Raw genomic sequence first — 20,045 nt, 5'->3', positions numbered from 1 at the left:
CAATGTAATCTAGTATTACTGATGTAAGAACTGAAGAAACAAGCAAAAATACTAACAGTGAACCTAATCTTTTAATCATTTGATTGATCACTTACTTGGTAAAAGCATTTGAAGACTCAGCAACTTGAGCTTTTCCTCTAGGAACTGCTAAAGACTTTGAAATGAGTCAGTTTATGAACCTGCATATTTGAGAGAGGCAAACACTGATCATGTGGTTTGACATGTGATATTTTTAAAAACTTTTTTTAACCTTTTTAATCATCCTAAGTGTTTTGAAGTTTGAAATGAAAGACATCAGTCCACAATGAGATACACAGTGTTTTTGGAATTGAAGTACTTCATATGTATTATGTTGTCAAAACTAACTACTGACATCTTGGTGTAGGTTGTGTTGTTTTTCTACCAATGTTTTTACTCTCCAAGTTAGACTTTCAGCCCAAATATAAATCAAATAAATGACTACTGCCGGAGTTGTTTTTCTAGGTCAGTCAGACCAGGAGTCTTTCTAGCATTCTGCCTTTTTTGAGAATAGCCAGCTAGAAATGTGTAAGAGAAAGCGAAAGGAGTACAGAGTGGTTTTTTCCCTTTCCTTCCAGTTTTTAGCGGTAAGTGTTTCCACCTTTATATAGAAAGAATGTACAGTTTTGAAATACCATTGTATTTGTTTTGTTCAGTTTTGTTTGGAAACCCACTTTAATGATTTATGGACTATAATAGGTTTGAAGACTTTTTGCCATCTTATGGATAAATTGTCTTTTACCTTCCCCTTCCGCACGTTATTAAAGATTAATTAATGTGGTGGTGTAATCAGTAGTCTTGTCTCCAGAGCACACTTCAAACGCTGTTTTACGAATTCTTTAGATAGGTCATAAGAGTTTAGAGACAATTCTGCTGAACTGTCTGCAGAGCTCTTCAACTTCCTTTCATGTGTTGTTTATGTGTTCTTTAAAAAAAAAAACAGCAAACAACCACTAAAAAACCAAACATGACAAACCCTCAACTGATTCCTAAAGTAAGTTGCATGTATAGTTAGTTATCTTGCTGGCAGAAGAATGTGATATAGTTAATGCATTAATATAACACCTTATTCAGCATAAAGTCCTGTTCATTTTGATAAAGGAGGAGAGGGGAATGTGGGCTTGAGTTTGACTAGTAATAATGGGCAGACTGTTTTATCCTTCACTTGCGGGGAAACCTAAAGGAAGTGTTGTGTAGTTTGTAGTATTATAGTCTGTTTACAGCTTTCTGCCTGATCCTGTAGTAATTTTTTCATGTGTAGAAGATGACCTTGTTCAGTTTGTAATGATACAGTTTTTGTTTATCTCTGGATTTCCTGTTAGGCAACGAACTAAGATGATAATGATGGAAATGTTCAATTGAAACTACCCATTCCAAAGAGCCTTTAAACTGAGAGGAGTTGATTCTGGTGTACGGTTTTGGGGTACAATTCTTTTAATCTGTGAGAGGAAGAAAGGAGCAGGTGCCTATAGTAATAATCACGTAATAATTTTTTTTTCAAACTTTTTTGTATCAATGATGCATAAGACTGAGCAAGTAACAGTGGTTGCTCTTTAAAGGAGCAATTAAATGCCAGCAGCATTTTGATCTTATTCTAGAGTAATTCATGTACAACTTAGATTTGTGAGATATCTTTGTAAAGTTGGAATCCAGTTACTGCTTTTCAGTGTACAGCAATATTTTTCATTTGTTAGTACTCTATTGTTCTATTGTCAGAACATTTTATTAAGAGATTGATCACAGTGAAGAAGGTATCAGAAGATTTGTTTCAGAATGAGTGTGGCCAGATTTTCTCTGTGGAACAAATCTGCCGCTTTTGTGTTGTACTCTGTCCTGCTGGTGTGGTTTGCTCATAGGTAAATGTAGGTACTGTGTGTTTCTGTATTTAAACCCATATTGGCCATATTAATTTTTTCTTTTTTTTTTTTTTTTTAATAGGTAACACTTAAAGGATTTAGTCCTCTTCTTCAGTTTGCATACACAGCTAAACTTATTTTAAATAAAGACAATGTGTCTGAGGTTTGCAAATGTGCTGAATTTTTGGGTGTACACAACATTGAAGAGTCTTGCTTTCAGTTTCTCAAATTCAAATTTTTGGACTTTAAATTGGAACAACAGGAATGTCCTAGGAAGAAGTGTTGTACACAGCGTTGTCGGAAAACAAACCCTAAAATTGGCAATGGGGATGATGGAGACCCAGAAATAGATGATGAAGCAGAAGAACTTTTAGAAAAGGAATATATTCAAACTCCTGACACAAAGCTCTGTAAAGATGAAGAAAATGCAAAATCATTGCCTGCTGTCCAAGATAATGCCAATCAAACATGTGATCCTGTGCATTTAGAAAGGGGTAGTGTTTCCAGCTTATCTTCCCAGTGCCCAAAGTATAGGAAATTCCAGAAAGCTTTTGGAAATGACAAAGTTCTTACTTCAGAGTCCAGTTCCAGTATTAAAGACATTCATGTGCCACCAATTGCAACTTTTCTTGAGAAGGGAATACCTGATAATGATGGCATACAAAAAGCTCAGGACTGTGTACCTATGCAGCTGGTCTCAAAATGTGAAGAGAGTCAGGTAAAAATGGAAGAAAGGGAGGAAGGCATTGAGAAAAAGGAAGAGTTAAAGAGAGATTCTGTGACTCAGAATATACCATGTCCTGTGGAGAGCATGGATCTTGCTGCTTTCCCCCAGAACTCTGCTGCACCTCATGGACTCAATTCTATGTCTTTTTTACATACTTGTGAGCAATATGGTAACTTGAATTTCAGTAGTATGCAAAACAACACAGTCTTAGCTGAAAAAACTGTATCAGGTACCGGAGTTGGGAATGACAAAATTGGAAGTCAAGATGACACATCTTCAAAGGTCGATTTGTGCACTAGGGAAGCCACTAACATTACATCAGCTGGTGATCGAAGCAGTGTGGAGAGAGAGGTAGCAGAACATCTAGCAAAAGGGTTCTGGAGTGACATTTACAGCACAGAAGCCTGTCAAATACATTTGCCACCTGCAGTTCCAAAAGAGTGCTTGGAGCCAGTATATTCAGGGAAAAAATCAGAGTGTCCGTGGCTGGGTATCAGGATCAGTGAAAGCCCTGAACCTTGCTCTCAGCGAACTTTTACAACATTAAATTCTGTCAACTGCCCATTTATAAGCAACCTTAGTACTGAAGGATGCTCCAACAGCTCTGAAATAAGCAGTGGAGATTATGTTCAGGGACAGCAGCAAGAACAGTGTCCGTATAATTATGTGATAAGTTTGGGAGAGGATTCGGAAACTGACACTGAGGGAGACAGCGAGTCCTGTTCAGCAAGAGAACAAGAATGTGAGGTAAGAACATCCTGGTGCATCCTTTGCTTCCCTGTCTCTTAAGACCCTGTTCAAGAACCTCGTTCTGAGTCTCATGGGGTGTTTGTGTTTGTTTGGTTTTTTTTTGTGGTTGGTTGTTTTAAAAATGTGGGAAATAAAACTTTAAATAACCATTCAAAGGTTTATGTGGAAGATCACTGTTAATTAAGGGAGACGTGTATTTTTTGGTAGGATATTGAAGTGGTAGATGCTTAGGTATTAGATCTCTTCAGATGTTTTTTTGGAACAACTTCATCAGAAAAGTTCGTGAATCTTAAACCAAGACATGGGGGTTGTTTTTTAGAAATTTTTTTTTGTCTACTTCAGTTAAACTTAAGAAAACTCTAAACTTCTTGGAACCTTTGTTTTATAGAACCTTAAGAGTTTTCCTGGTTTTATTCTGAGTTGTGGGGAGAAGGTAGGAGGGAAATTGAAGGTAGGAGAGAAAGGAGAGCAGATTTACTGTGAAATGAAAATTAAGTTTTCAGGCTGGCTTCAGCAGCTGTGTGTTGAAGACTGCTTTAATAATAACACTTTCTCTAAACTTGAGGTTATACTTGTTCCTCCACATGCAGAAATTGTTTGACACTTCTTTATGTCATAGCTTTGGTAGCGTTTTAGGCAGATGCCATACGTAGGTAGCCTAATCTCAAAATATTTTACTATATACCTAGAAGGATTTCTGTCACAGATCTTAGAATTCTAGAATTGCAGCGTGACTCTGTGAAGGATCATTTAATGTTATGAAAATACAATTGTTTTTAAAGCAGTAGGCTTTTACTTTTCAAGACGCGGTGCCTTACTGAGACTTGATATAAATGGATGCTACTATATAGAATGTTGGCAGGCCAAACAAAAGGCCAGATTTGGTTAAATACATTCTTCATCTTTACGTTACAAAGAAGTGGATGGCATCATTGCTGAGGGCAAATACTCTGTCTTTTTTTTGACAGTTTGTCACCAATGGTAGCCAAATACAGAAAGGGTTACTTTGTTTTATAAACTAAATTCAGATCTTCAACCACAGCAAGGTGACGTGTTCTGCGACTTAATGTACTCAAATATAAGAATTAATGTCTTTAGCTGGATACTTCATAAAATGTGGCAGTTATTTTGTAAAGGTAAAGATGTTTTCCAGTATTAATCAGGACTTCATGACCTATGTATGTTTCAGAAGTTCCTACTTCTGTAGCTCAGGTGTACAGACAGTAGCAAGAGCCTGGTTCTCTCTCTTCTCCAGCATGAAGAATTATGAGACCAAATATTGTAACTTCTATATTTCAGTAAATGCCTGTTTCAGGTGAACTTTTCCTGCAGAAAACTATAGGTATAAAAATGTATGCAGCATATAATCTTAATCTTTCCTAGGGGAAGCTTTAGACTGTATTAGTGATTCTTGACACCTATTTTTTGCACCACCCAACCATAACTTATTTTCCTAGAGTGTATCACCTAATTACTTGCTGCACACATCAGTAGATTTCATCCTACTCTGAGTATGCTTCTGAGGATCTAATGTAAATGTGGAAAGTACTGAGTTATTTTGCTTGTGTGTGAACTCATCTAGTTGAAACCCCTGGGTTTTATCCACCTCACCTGATGGCTCCGTTAGCTTGCTCTTGTCCCAGAGATTTAGGAAGAAAGATAGCTTGTGTGGTAAAGAATGTTTAAAACGAAAACTTGAATTGGCCTGTTGGTGTTTGCATATATCAGTTTCGCCTTTGATTTACAACTGTATCTTACATTCTAGGTAAAACTGCCATTTAATGCACAAAGGATTATCTCGCTTTCCAGAAATGACTTCCAGTCGTTTCTGAAAATGCACAAATTGACTCCTGAACAATTGGACTGTATTCATGATATCCGAAGACGAAGTAAAAACAGAATTGCAGCACAGCGATGTCGTAAGCGAAAACTTGACTGCATACAAAATCTTGAATCTGAAATTGAAAAACTGGTATGTATAAATATTGGTTACTGTTGGCTTGAGTCTTTCTCTAAACGTCTTGACTGGACATCTGGCAGTTTTAGAGTGAGGTGGCTTACTACATTTTCCACTCAAATTTAGAAACCATATCAGGTTTAGATGACTTCCTGATAGCAGTTCTAGATTTTTTTTTTTTTTTTTTACTCTGAAATACATAGATTCTTCCTTCTGTGAACTTGTTTCCATTCAAGTAAAAGTGCATCACAACATAATTTTTGGTGAATGGTGTTTCTGAAGCCCATCAGTATTGAGTTTAATTGTACAGAATGATTCCCAAACCATCATCCTGCTCCACTTTGTTTTCTACCTCTTTCCGCTTTCTTACTTTGTGCTGTTGTTCTTCAGCTTGTGATATTGCTCATGATCAAGTTTACAGTTATGCAATTGTTAGTTGTGTAAGTATTGTTCTTGTAACATGTTAACATGGGGTGGTGAACTGTTTCCTGAGTCCTGAATCTTAAAAACGAGACCCTTGCAGAAAGGCGGAAGATACAGCAGAACTTGGGAAGCTGCTTACCTTTTTAACAGCTGTGTCATGATTATAGCTGCGGAATTAGTGCATCCAGATTTCTCTGCAACCATCTGTTAATATAATTTATCCTTCTTAAAAAGTAATAAAAAGATAAATGTAACATAAGAGAAATGTGGCCAATCTGAAGTTCTCCTGGCAAGAAAATTTTGGGTGGTTTTTTTTCTGGTCTTTGTTTCTGACCCTTTCATCTCATAGTTGATCGTACCATGTGCACTAAATAGTTCAGCAGTTTAGGACTACTGTACTCTTAATTCTTGTTTATGGAGCATTTTAGACTTTATGTTTATGTATATGCGTTTGGTATCTGCATCAGCTAGGAATATATGCAGGCATGTTGCATCTTTCTCCTGCTGACTTCACAGTGAAAAGGAAAATAAAGTTAGAGCAAAGTACCATGGGCTAGAAACTTATTTTCCTGAAGTGGTCCATCATCTTTCAGTACGTGCACTTCTGCAGCAAAGGAGGTAGACTTTGAAGTAAGGCCTGCAGTGCTGTACAGCCATGATGAATTAACAGAGCAAGTCATTTAATGTTCTGAATGAAGAAGATACTCTGGGAGGGAGGGAAATCAGGTGCTTGTGTTAACAACAGTTATATTATTCTGACTAAAGAGAGAAATTGCATTTTTGACAGTTCAAAACTTTCTGCCTGGTTTTGTCATCAGATTGTCAGTTTTGATTGTTGTGTAACTTTATCAATATTGTGCAACACTTGGAGGGAAAACAAATCAGAGATTCATATGCAAGATTAGACCTGTAGTTGACTAAGCGACTGACAGTCATAGTATAATATCCTTTCTTCTGTGGACCTGTGCTAGAACAGACTGAATGTCTGCTGTTTGGCAGATATCACTGTGCAAGGCCTAAGCAATGAGTGTTGAGAATTGTGAGGTAAGGTCTGAGTTATGAAACATGCTCTAGGCATAAACGTGTTCCAGTCGCATATTTTTTCCAGTTGTGCAGTTCAGTTTCTTCACAACTTCCTGAAAAGACCTTGTTTGGAGCTGTGGAACATGTCTGACAGCAACTGATGTTATGCACCATCAAACTTGTGTAAGTTGTGCACAAGTACAGAAACTTTCAGATCTGTCTAGGCATAGTTTCCAGGTGGGTGGAAGCAAAGAGACATCTGTGAAAGGCGTTGTGTGATACATCCAGGTTGCTTCATGCGTGATGACTCCTGCCTCGTTCTTGGATCTCTGGGTCAGTCGTGTCTCAGACCTGTTAGTCTTTGATCTCTTCATGGTATCCTCCATAATCTGGCTTTGAGGGAGAATAATACAGTGGTAGCTATAATTTGAAAACTCTTGAAAAGTAGATAATGCTCTGTACTGTAGCCTGTTAGGAAATACTATTTGGTGGAATTCCTCATCCTGGCTTCCAGTAAGAGCAGCATGTTGTCATGTATTAATTTCTATTCGTTGTTGCTTATCAGGTTTTTGTTCTCTCAGATTAAAAGATAGTATTTGTGGTGTGTTTCTTGGGAAAGTCCTGTATCTGGAACAGACTAACCCCCTGCATGAGTAGAGGCTGGAGACCGACTGGCTGGGGAGCGGGCTTGCTGAAAAGGACCTGAAGGGTCTGGGGAGGCAGCAAGCTGAACATGGGTCAGCAGCGTGTCGAGGCTGAAAAAAAAGGCCATCAGTGTCCTGGGCTGTATTAACAGGAGCATAGCCAGTGGTTTGAGAGTAGTGATTGTACTACTATATTTAGCACATGTGAGACTGAGTCTTTTGCCAGTTTTGACCCCTCCAAGTGCCAGAAGTACACTGGCAAACCAGAGCAAAGTTAGGAGAAGGCCACCAGGATGGTCAGGCCTGGAGTACTTCTCCTGTGGTGAGAGGCAGAGGGAACAGGGCTTTTCTGACATGGCTGAGTAAAGCCCTGAGCAGCTTGATCTTACCCAGAACTGACTTTGTTTTGGGCAGGAAGTTGGACTACAGACTTCCTGAGGTAGCTGCCCACCCAAGTGTTTCTGTAAAATTGAAGGTCTTATGTTAAGCTCTGCTTATATTATACTGTTTGGTACTGAATCTAACTTATCTGGGAGAATTAAGTTTGGTCATTTCTCTTGATCTTCTGTACTGATAATGTAATCTTTTACCCCCGTATGGTCTTTCCTTATTGATCTTGCAGGTGAACCTATGTGTTCTCGTTGTTCACTACTGTTCCATATTTGAGAATACATGTGGGCCGCTCAAGGAGATGTTGGCTGATTAGAAACAGTTCTTTTGGAGCACCTGTGAATATTCACATTGCTTGTACATTCTCACTTCAAAGATTTAAGATAAGGGTACTTGTGAGGGGGGGCAAAGTAAAGGACAACTGGCCGCAAGAAGCACTACTCTGAAGATTCTGTAGCTCAGAAGAAACATATATCAGTGAGGGACATACTGTAAGCTGTGATCCCAGAAATGTAATTGAGGTCTTGTTATATGTACTATAGCAGGGAGAGGAAGTGTGTGAACTGAATAGATTCTTCACCAGAAGTATTAAGAGCTGTCAGTTTGATGATTGTTACGACCTCAGAACTAGCTGGCATTACTTTGCAATATTAGTATAACGCTGCTAAAATAAAACAATAATATTTAAATGTATTAATCTGTGAACAACTTCAGATGGGAGCCAGGAATTTACTCTGGAATAACTATTACTTGATGTTGAAGTTTGTGTTAAATAGTAGTTTGGATAATTTCATTGGTCCATAATACACACTGAGTGCCCCTACATGCCCAAAATGTACATAAAGTGATTTCAGATTAGGAGATCTGGCAACAGCTGCTCCCAGTATACTGACAAGAAGTAATTTATTAGCAAAACTCTGTTTCTAATGATTTTAGGCAAAAAGGACTGGCAACAACTGCTGCTTTTGCAAAATGCCACTTAAAGTTAGTCAGTTCTTTCAAAAAAAAGTTGTAGAGGTTGCAGAATAAGTTTCTCCTGCAAAAGGGAATGTGAGAAGGACTGAAAATAATTAAACTTTCTAGGATTGATGTAGCAATAGTGATAACACACGATCCATAAGATTAAATTTATTTCTTAACCACTATTTAACACTTTGAATGTCTTCAGAACTCTGCCTCTAATTAATTATAGAACTCAAAATGTGTGGCATGTTTGTTTGTTGGGTTTTTTTGCCCTTTTTTTTCCAACTGCTTCATTATGGTGTTGCTTGTTTCCTGTCCTTCTTTGCAAATGCCATTTCCTCATTTTTTTTCTTTTCTGGATGCCGCTTCTTTCTATCATTAGACCAGCCCCTCAGTTATCCATGTCCTTTCATCTTCAGCCAGTTGTATCGGAATTCTCACAAAAATTCATGACATTGAAGTAAAACAAAAGAAAAGCTAATTTTTAATGAATGGTACTTTTTTCCATTTGATATTCATTAGTGAATTGCCATCCTTTTTTGCTCCCCTGTGTTTGGAAAATACGTTTGCATTAGGTAGCTAGATTGTAAGCTTTTCAGAGCAAGGACAGTCTTATTTCACGTCTGAGCGGTGTCTGCCACTCTTAAGCATGTTTTCTGTGTAACTAAAACTCAAGCATTCAGCTGGAATTCTCCTGTTCCAGTAGCAGGTTGCCTACCTAGTGACACCTCTGTTCTTGTCTCTTCAGTTTACTAATCTGTCACTCCTCTGTTACTTATAATTCTTTAACTTCCAGCGTTCTAGTCGGTGCCTTGAAACAAACTGGAATTCTGCATTTCCAGAGGAAATATTTTGTGTACGATTTTAACATGTTTTCTTTAATTTTCCTATATTTTCTGTTTACTTCAGAAACTCTTCTTAACTCCATTGATTGTTCTACAGTGCACTTGGCACCTAAGAATTGAATTTATTTTCATCTAGCAGAGTAGTATTAACAGTGAAAACATCTGGTTTTCAACATTTAAATTTTAAATTACGATTATCTGTTAAGTCTGCTCTGCCTAATATTTTGTTGACCCAGTGGTAATGGTTTAAACGTTACGCTGTATAATTAGTGTTTCAGGAATATTTGTAGTAAGTGAAGGTAGGTTTCATTTATTAAGTAATTACAAATTACAGTTTTGGCTGCCAGCATGAGTTTTGAAAAAGCTGTATGTCTGAAAAATCACTTCAGATAGCTAAGTTGATGACACTTCAACAGAGGTTAGGGTCATCCTTTTGATCGGCATTTGACTGTGTCAGTGTTTTAACTTTTTATTGCTGAATTACTTCTGTTTCAGCAGACCAGATTATTTATAGTCTTGTTTTAGCTTTGTTAGGAACATAACAAACTACAAGTTTTGTGTTACCATGCAGACTAAAAGGCTATTTATCTTCTTGCAGCAAAATGAGAAGGAGAACTTGCTGAAGGAACGAAACCACATTTTGTCAACTCTGGGTGAGACAAAGCAAAATCTGACTGGACTTTGCCAGCAGGTGTGTAAGGAAGCAGCCTTGAGTCACGAGCAAATACAAATACTTGCAAAATATTCTTCCTCAGATTGTCCACTTTCGTTCTTATTCCCGGAGAGAGAAAGAACAGCTCCATCTGATAGTGAGCTCGTGATACCAGCATGTATAGAATTAGCAGATGGCCTTTCACGTGTTAAATCTACAAATGAGCAGAGTTCTTGTTACCAGTGTGTGAAAAGTGTGTGTGATGCAACATATGATCAAGCACAAGAACTGCATCCGGTTTCTGTAAGAACATCAGAGAAAACTTCGCTTGTGGAACAGTGTGGACAGAGCGGTGGTATCACAGACTTCTGTCAGCAAATGACTGACAAATGCACTACAGATGAGTGAATCTATTCTCTTCCTGTTGCCAGCCTCTCAACGTTGCAACTAAAAGTGAGATTAAGCATTATTGTAAAGTAACTTACTAAGTGAAAGAAAGGATGAAACTATCTTTTGAAACTACGTTGACAATTACATGGTCATTGTATTACTTGGTAAGCTTTGAGTTTGCTCTGTGTAGTTCTAGAGTGTAATTTGTATGTGTGAGCCTTAGAGCTTTTTCTGTGTGGTGGTGCCAAGGAGAGTTCAGGAAAGTTGTTGGGAAGTATAAACTCTGTGCACAGGTGTTTATTTGTGAGGAAGCTTTAATTCAGGTGTAAAGCAGCCTTCACTCTGATTTATGCCACAGTATCTAATGCCACTCTGCATCTCAAGAAGAGCCTCCGAACAGGTGTTTATGCACAATGACTTCTACAGCTGGAATTCTTATATCTTTAACATTTCTTTTTTCCTGGTAAACAAACCTTAAGAAGCATGTATAGCTCTCTAAATGTTTGTTTCGTGGATGGGTTAGGACAGCATGACAGTGTGAGGAGATTCTGGCAAGTGTGCGCTGGAACAGCTCATTGCTTCCTGCAGTTCCCATCCTTGTACCAGAGCCAGTTTTTATTGAATACATGCCTTTGTCTTAGCTCTCTGGTATGTAGTTAAGACGACTGGAACAGCGGAGGAGCATACTGCTCTCCTCTCGAAGTTTTGTGGGAAGAATAACAACATACTGGGAAAGGCAGAAGTTTGATGCAGTTCTTTGATTAGTGTGCATTGGATCCTCTGGCATATGAATCCCGTATGCTTGTTAAAATTCGTTGCTATATCGTGACTTAATGTCCTAGCACCTTCAAGCTCACTGCTGTTTGTGATAAGTTAGAATCAAAGTATTGTGAAGGTGATTTTTTTTTTTTTTTTTAAGGTATTCAGGCACCAGTTCTCTGACTTCAGTGCCCAATTGCCTGAAGTAATCTACAAATGTATTTGTTCTCTGATCATTGGGACCAGTAAAGATCTGTTTCAGAATTTTAGTATTCGGGATACTTTTATGGCTAAACCTGTAGTACATTTTCAATGGCTTGCGCTGTAAGTATAAACATATAGAGAGTAAAGGAAATCCTGCCAGCTCATTTCCTTTTTATATTTACTTTGCAAAGGAGAAATTCAGCCACTAAAAATAATCCCTGTTTTTTAGATTTTTATATGGCAGCAGATGCGTATTGTATACCAATAATGCTTTGTTATTTAGATGTTATTCTCACACCAGAACCAAGTATTGAACCTCACCACAGAAAACCTTGGGTTTGCTGGTTTACAAAACATGAAGAATCTTGTACAAGCCAGTGGAATTCTTCATTTCCTACCTCAGTGTATATTGATTTTTTGTGTCTTTTGTGTGCATGTACAGTAGGCAGTGACTAAGCAAAGGACTGTTGTAAATACTGCTTTGCAGTTTTATCTTGCAGTGAGACAAAACTTGTTCTTGGCAAGGCTTTTTTTTTTTTTTCCTTCCCCCTCACCTTGTAGGTAACATAGCATTAATAAATATGTTAAGACTATTAAGCCACTTATTTAAAACAAAAATTAGAAATTTGACAGATTTCAACAGGACTTCTCATAACCAGCACGTAATACAAGTGACTACACTACCTCACCTATGGGATTAAAAGTTGATTTAAATCTCTAGTGATATCCTTGGATTTTCATCATATATCATTACGTTTTTAAGGGGAAAATGTATGTTAATGGAGTATAGCTTGTATAAATCACAGTGCTTGCAGTAATTAAAATTCAGAGTTAAATACTATATGGCAGACATCATGAGAGTTCTGCTGCTTTGGATGTATTTTCAGCTAATGGAACTGAAATTCTTTTAAATCAGTATCATTTATATATATTGATCTTGTATATGTATTACTCATGAAGCTCTCTGGAGTTTTTTTCCTCGAGCCTCTGTATATGCCTGGTTAACGTAATCCTGCCACACTGGGCAATGTTTTGCTCCTAAGTCTCCATTTATTTAAAAAGCAAACCAACAAGAAACAATAAAAAAACAGAAAGCCCCAAACATCTTTACTGTCCGTACATAATATAATTTTTAAAGCTGGTGATATTCTGAAATGACGTGGATAATGACATTAAAGCATTGTCCTAATAGTACACATACTCTGAATGGAATTCATTGGGTTAAAAGTTTGTTATAAAGGGGTGGAGCACATATGTGGAGAATGACTGGCTGGGAATTTACACATACCCAGTGGCCCAAACCCCAACACACTTGGCTATGGACGTTGGAAAACAATGTTAGTGATTTGCAAGTTCAGAGGCTGGAATATCCACCCGAGAGCTGTGCTCCACTGTTGCAGTGTGGTCATCAGCCAGGGTCTGAATTCCACCCAGCGAACGGTGCAGGGCTTCCAGTGCAGAACTCATGGCTGTCACTGACAGATGATAAAATTCATGTCATGTCTTTAAACCTATGATGAACTTGGTGAAGTCTGAGGGTAGGTTTTTGCCTAACCAGCTGCATCTAAGTAATTTTTAAAATATTTATTTAATACAGTAGACCTACAAGTTGCATGTTGACTTCTGTAGCCTTTATCATCAACTTGCAAATGTTAAGAGTGAATGACAATTTTATGATACAGAATTCTCAGGTAAATGTTTTTGGAGTTTGGGTTTTTTTCAGTAAAGAAATACTCGATTTTGAAATTGTAAAATACTTTGTTAAAGCATGTTTTAAAATACTTTGGACAGACTATCTTAAAGCCATAAGAGTATGATGGCATACAGATTGTAAAATAAACAGATAATTACAACAGTTGATTTTGTATCTTTCATAATTCAGTATTTTCTAAGACTACAATAAAAACCACTATCCTTTCTACAAAGGCTTTTCTTTTTTTGTGCAAATCTTTGAAAGTCTTTACTGGTGCATTATTCACATATGTAGTGCTGCTAAAACATTTCTGAAAACAGTAGCAAAGTAGCCTATATAATTTTTAAGTTCCTGAATAACACACACAGTAGCAAATATTACTAAGTTGGAATAAATTTCTTGTAAGTTTGACTTTTTTGCGTCCTGTTCTGTTTGAGTGGATTTTCTTTTCTGGGGAACTTAAAATTTTAAAATAACAATAAAAAAAAATAAAAGGGAAATAAGAATTAAATGGCTGATTAATGAGATAGTGCAGGTTTGTTGCGTCTAGAAAAATCTTGGAGGTGATGATTACATGCATAGTATAGATCAGTGCATGAGACTGAGGTTTATTGTGAGAGAAGTTGTAACAATACGTATTGTTTAAGCTTCTCCAGTAGTATCTTTGTCATAGTAGATCTATTAAGTCCTGTTAAATAATCAGAAGGATTGCAGAAAAATTATCCTTTGAGAAACTGTGTTTATCCTAAACTCCTTCTATACCTCCAAAATACTAAACTGTTATACTGGATCTAGCCTTTCAGTGTTGGATTTTACCTGGTTGAGAAAGCTGTTCATTACAAGTCTTACTTCAGCTGAAGTATTTGTAACCGGTGCACTTGACTCTTTCAAGTCTGAAATTCCTGGATCCCACCAGCAGAAGTTTCATTAAAAGTTAAAACAACCTTTTTTGGGGAAAAGGCTGAAAAGCAAGGTGATTGATTATAAGGTTCAACTTGCTGCTTGTAGTTGATAAGGCAGTAAAAGCTCTGTCTCTTTCTCCAGGACAGTTTTGTCCTTGGAATTCGTAGTCACTTAGTGTGTTGTGCATTTTTTGACTTCGAGAACCAAGACGTTAGTTTGCACAAGAATGTTAGTGTGATTTCTCTCTGAGGAAACTTAAAATCTTGACGCAAGAGTCTGTGATATATTTAAAATTCCTTTTAATATTCAGCAAGAAACAATGGCAACAAAAGCTAAAAGGTACATATGCCAGAGATCAGTACTGTACAATTAGTTCTGCCTCGAGATCTTATTTTAGGAAGTAAGAAACGAGGAACTACTGATAATTGGCACCCTTTATGTGACCTCTGGGTTATAATCTGAGCATGACCAAGCCAAGTGAAATTTGTTTAAAGTGAAATAGCAAAATTTCTCCGAAAGCCAAAAAGAAGGTAGAAGCACCCACTTTAACAAGCAGTTTTTGAACAGATTGCTCTAATACTCTTCTGACAAAGGTTTGAGCATAAACAAAATAGTTGGTCTTTACAGAGCAAAGGGAATGTTGTCCCTTTTTGGCACTGCAATAGAAGCTGGACAAGCTGGACTTTCATGCCAGTTCAATATTCGTATAAAGGAGAATTTTAATACCGGTGCATTAAGACCTACTGCCAGTTGAGTTTTTGTGGACAGAAGTAAAGGAACAAAAGAAGGGAAAATGAGCCATTTTAGCAGAGGTTTGATTTATGCAAATTTATGAATATTATAAAAGACTAAGCATGTGTTAGGCTCTCCAGGCCTCTTAAATTCGTATGCACTGCACTTAAGCTTTTTTATTAGTATTTTAAGTCTTTTTGAATTGTGAATTTTAATCTGATATTGTGGACCGTAGCAATCATGTTTTTTCCCACCTTCAGGCAACTGGGATGGTGCAGCGAAAGCAGTGTTCTCTTCAGAGATTGAAGCTTTAGAAATGAACAGGGTGTTTAAACATTTCTGTTGCCAACAAGATGGTGTATAAAGGTCCAGGTAATGTCATTTGTTGCTGGAAAATGTTTTGCTGTGTTGTAGGTTTGAAAATAAAGAACGAAAAGTGCTTATTTTCCTGTTGAGACAGGAAGATTCAGGATAGAACTTGTCAGGAGCACATGCTAGAACCTGTTTGTTTGTTTGTTTGTTTCCTCTAGTTTAGAGAAGGTATGTTTTACTTTTCTATCCCTTCTGCACTGTTTTTGAAGAAAAGTGGGAGAGAGAATACTTAGAATAATGCTCTTTCAGAATACAGTGTAGCTTTCTAAGGATACCATTAAAAAGAAATAGCTTTCATATATGCTAGGTATTGTAGGCACAAATACAAATTGTCCATATTCCAAAGAGATTTTGATTAAGGGCTGTGAGATATCCAAATAACAGGATTTGCAAAGTACAAGGTAATCTAATCTCATTTTAGTTTTAGGGACAGTGTTTTGACTTGCTACCTACAAAACGCTTGCATTAGGTAGGCATTCCGGGCTACGAGCAGTGATGGCAGGACTGTGGGAGGGTGGAAACAGCTTTAGACTGTGACTAAACATAAATCTGTTTTGTGGTGGATTATATTGTCTCTATATTAGGTTTACTTATTCTATAATATATTGCCTCAAAGACATTATTACCAGCTAGTGTACTGAGCAGTAAATATATGTATAAAAGAAAACTAATAATCTCCCTAAACTTGTTAGAAAGGCTAGTATCTGCTAGACAGCTGGATTGACAGACTTCGTGGAGTACCTGGAGTGTTATTTAGGCCATGCCGTCTGTGTAGGGGTTGGTGGATGTGTCATGGTTTTCCTCCCTGCGTTTGGGTCTGTTTTTTGAGAGGAAACTGAAGAGCGCAGCAGCTCGTACAATACTTTTTTCTGGCAACGTCAAGCAAAGAAAACCGCATTGCATGGTCAGTATTCTATAGCAAGTCTTGAAGTTATCTTGATTAAGTTCACTGGAAGCTGAGTATTTGCTTGTAAATGGTCTTTAACTGCAGTTATCAGAAGTATTGTGTGCGCGTAGTGGCTTCTTTCCCCTGTCAGCTGCTGAGAAGCTTTTTCCAAGCGCTACATCCAGGGAAGAGCTTCCAGCTTTCTGTGCATATATATAGATGTATAAAAATAGGAGGATACAGATGAAAACTGTTCATGAAAACAAGTTTTTACAGGTTCTAGTAGTAATTTAAGACTTATAACTTGCATATTTTTTACTAATGAAAAACTGACTTATCAGTCATTTCAGAATGTTCCAAAAGTAAAAGATCAAAATGAATAGTGCCTATAGAGGACATCAGAAAAATGTCGTCTGGGATTTCAGTCAGAAGCAAATTAAACAAGGAACTTCTTTGTTCTCTCAGGTTTTTTTAATTAAAACCCAACAAAACAAAGAAAAACCTCCCAATGGAAATAAAGCCAGGAAGTGTCAGATTCTGGAAGACAGAAGTCAGTAATTTACAGGATTTCTACATCAAAAAAAGACCTTCCCATTATTTTCGTATTGGGAAAACGGGCTCCTAGTTTTGTATTGACGGACATTTATCACAATTTTGAGTTTCTTAAAACTCAGCTTTCTGTAAAAGTACGTAGTTTCATGAAGAGCCAGTTTGAGAACGGAAGAACCTCGATGCCTGAATAATTTGGGATGTGGAAATTTTATTTCTATTACTTTTTTTCTTCCAAGCTGCTAATACCTGCCATGAAAATAAGGTCTAGCGGGGGGTCTCATGTGTGTAATTTAGGAACTCAAATCTCCGTTTCATATAGTTAAATAAAACCTGGTTTTTGGGAGTGCTGACGTAGCGTTGCTTTTTCTTTTATTTGTGCCCATGATGTGAACAGATAACTTTTCATCAAAAAGATGTATGGATTTGGGATGGGGGTGGTGGGGAGAAGGGCAGCCAGCTGGGACCAAGTCCAGCCTAGGACTCCTTACGGAGCTCTTGCTCATGTTTTGAATGAGGCCCGGAGTCTTGCTCACTGCACCAGAATAAGAGCACACAAATGCGTCTGTGCGTCTCTTTTGGTCGCTCATCCTTTGAGAAGCCAGGATCATTTTTGTTCTACAAATGCTAAGTATCCAGTGGCTTCTTTTATGATTTGAACTGTGCAGTCTGTTTTCTGCTTTAAACAATAGATGGCAGCATGATACCGTGTGGTGCCTGCCTTACTGCTTCTCAAAGTGAGAGCAACTGAATAGACATTTGTTGGTTTAAAAAAAGCCAAAAAACAAGTGAAAAAGTGAATTTAATTTTTTAAAAAATAATTTAAAGATGAAATTTCAGTATCTAGCTTTTCAACCTGCAAATTCTGTTTAACGCTCACCTTAATTTCAACAGATTAGTGATGCAAATGCAGCGTGCTTATGACTGATGTACTGAATTCAGGGCTGAATTCCAAAAGCTTACATTCTGCCCATAAATTTTCATCCTTGAAGTATACTGTATCTTATGGATTTGAATTCAAGACAGAAATGAGAACAACAGTAAAAATAATTAACAAAATATTTCCTGTCGCTTTCTGCATTGTGAATATGCCTAAGCTGGACAATACACTGAAGTTCGACTTGGGGCCTGCCCTGACAGTGTTTTAGCACCTTTTTAATATTAAATGTGCTATTAGTTCAAGGAACTTATGTTACTTATTTTCTAAAAGAGAAGAGATTTTAAAATTCTGTGCCAGCACTGGGTCTTTTAAATAGAAATAGGGCCATGAATAGATTATGGTTTAAAAACGAAGATACTATTTTCTACATCAGATGACTTTGCTGCAAGAGACTTGATTCACTTCGTTCTGAATGCTGCTCTGAAGAAGAAAAATACTATTTTCAAATAAGTGGAGTGGTACCAGGTGATACCAAGTGTTTGATATAAACAAACAGAACAAACCAAGATTTGGAAGAAAAGATTTTCTTTTACACCTTTTACACAGTGTCACCTGCAGCTCTCAGTTGATGCCATGTAATGCTGCCCACAAAGGAAGGGGGAAGGAGAAAGAGTTAGTTGAGATAAAATAGATGCTTGCCTTTAATTCTGAGAAACAATGATAGTATCATTCACACTGTTGTCTTCATGCCAGTTTAAGAGTGTATATTCAAGAAGAACGAAGAAATTGGAAGCTGGTATTTCTGTCACAGGCTGCAGCTCTCTGTAGTTCTTAATTGCTTATAGGGATAAATTACTTGAAAACTCAGTAACACACAGATGCTAACAGTGACTTCTCCCATACCCCTTTTTCCCCTCATCAGCTTAAAAAAAAACAAACCCAAGCAATATAGTTCCTACCTATGTGGCAAAATTTTCTGCCACAATATTACCAAAAATACAAGTATCTTTTTCTGTAGCTCTTCCTATAGACACAGTAATAGAAGTGCTTTTAGGGATATTCATTTACTTGAAAAATGACAAGCTAAACCAGAAAACAGTGTTTTGTTTGAGCAGGATGTAGATAAGTCTTTGTTCTTGACGTATTAAAATGCAAATGTTCAAAGCAAGAATGTACAGATGTTGTAAAAAGAAAATCCTTATTTCAAAGCTGGTATATTTCCCTATTATTTTGCAGTTATAAATTTGCAAGTATTTTAGATGCTTTTTCTTAGTAATGGAAAATGAGCTGTGTATAATTCCCATGTCGAAAGTAACTTAAAAAATTCCTTAATTTGAGCTGTCAAAAACTATTTCTGCCCCGTCTTAAAATCAAATGGTAATATTTCAGCCCAGAGCGTGTATTTAACACTGGACTATAAAACTCTGAAAATACAGCCTGTAACATTGGTGAAACCAAGCAATAAAATAAGATGGCGCGTTAATCCTTCTTTACTCTTTTCCTATTATGTTGAACTGAAGATCTGGTATCTGATCCCAGAAATATTCTTTGTTGACCGGATTGCCCTGCGGAGCTCTTAATGGGGAAAAAATAAGCTAGGGGGAGGAAGGCTCAATGCTGCAGCCAAGGTACTTGCCATGCAGTAGTTCCAGTACTTTTGGAGATATTCTTATGGCTGAGATTTTGTTTGCAGGCTCACAAATTTAGGAAATCTATCAATCAAAAAAACGTGAACCCAGCTGCTGTGCATTGTTGGGAGTCTGGGTTTTCTTCCCAAAGGAGCTGTGATTTGAGGCTGAGGCTTAGAGATCCAACAGCTGCTGTTTGGGGTTGGCATTATGGTGTTACAACTTTCTGATGTGCGAATTCTTCCGGCGAAGATACCTCAGGGAGAAACATGATCTCACATACTGTTGCAGAAGGCATGGCATTGTCGAAATTGTTTGTTCATAGCCATCTTCCATAGGTGGTCTATTGCTTGAAAATAGCCATGTTGGTGCTGAATGCATTGTAGCTATCTATGTGAAGTTCATATCCTAAAAAAAATAATTCTTGGATTTTGTTCTCCCATTAGATCAGAAGTTGTAGCAGCTGTAGACATAGTCATTCCAGCTGATGCATTTATGAATATGCGGAAAGGCTGAGGGAGCTGGGCTTGTTCAGCCTGAAGAAGAGAAGGCTGAGAGGGGACCTTATAAATGCTTATAAGTATCTTAAGGGTGGGTGTCAGGAAGATGGGAGCAGACTCTTTTCAGTGGTGCCCAGCGACAGGACAAGGGGCAATGGGCACAAACTGAAGCATAGGAAGTTCTGTCTGAACATGAGGAAGAACTTCTTCCCTCTGAGGGTGACAGAGCACTGGAACAGGCTGTACAGGGAGGTTGTGGAGTCTCCTTCTCTGGGGATATTCAAGACCGGGCTGGACAAGG

The 20,045-nt window shown here is 37.5% G+C and overlaps 1 protein-coding gene across 4 annotated transcripts in view; it reads left to right on the top strand.

Annotated features, from left to right (window-relative positions):
• BACH1 (BTB domain and CNC homolog 1) overlaps window positions 1-13,456 on the top strand; it is a 28,382-nt gene extending 14,926 nt beyond the window's left edge. For all 4 annotated transcript variants that reach the window (XM_075433189.1, XM_075433198.1, XM_075433214.1 and 1 more), the window contains 3 exons: window positions 1,957-3,348; window positions 5,117-5,323; window positions 10,195-13,456. In XM_075433189.1, the coding sequence (XP_075289304.1) occupies window positions 1,957-3,348; window positions 5,117-5,323; window positions 10,195-10,656 (2,061 nt within the window). In that variant the 3' untranslated portion in view covers window positions 10,657-13,456. The remainder of the gene's footprint in view (window positions 1-1,956; window positions 3,349-5,116; window positions 5,324-10,194) is intronic.
• The last annotated feature ends 6,589 nt before the right edge of the window (window positions 13,457-20,045 follow it).

Source organism: Opisthocomus hoazin, chromosome 1 (assembly GCF_030867145.1).
Source record: "Opisthocomus hoazin isolate bOpiHoa1 chromosome 1, bOpiHoa1.hap1, whole genome shotgun sequence".
Lineage (NCBI taxonomy): Eukaryota > Metazoa > Chordata > Aves > Opisthocomiformes > Opisthocomidae > Opisthocomus > Opisthocomus hoazin.
The sequence above is the reverse complement of the archived record's forward strand: the minus strand, read 5'-3'. Positions and strand labels throughout refer to the sequence as shown.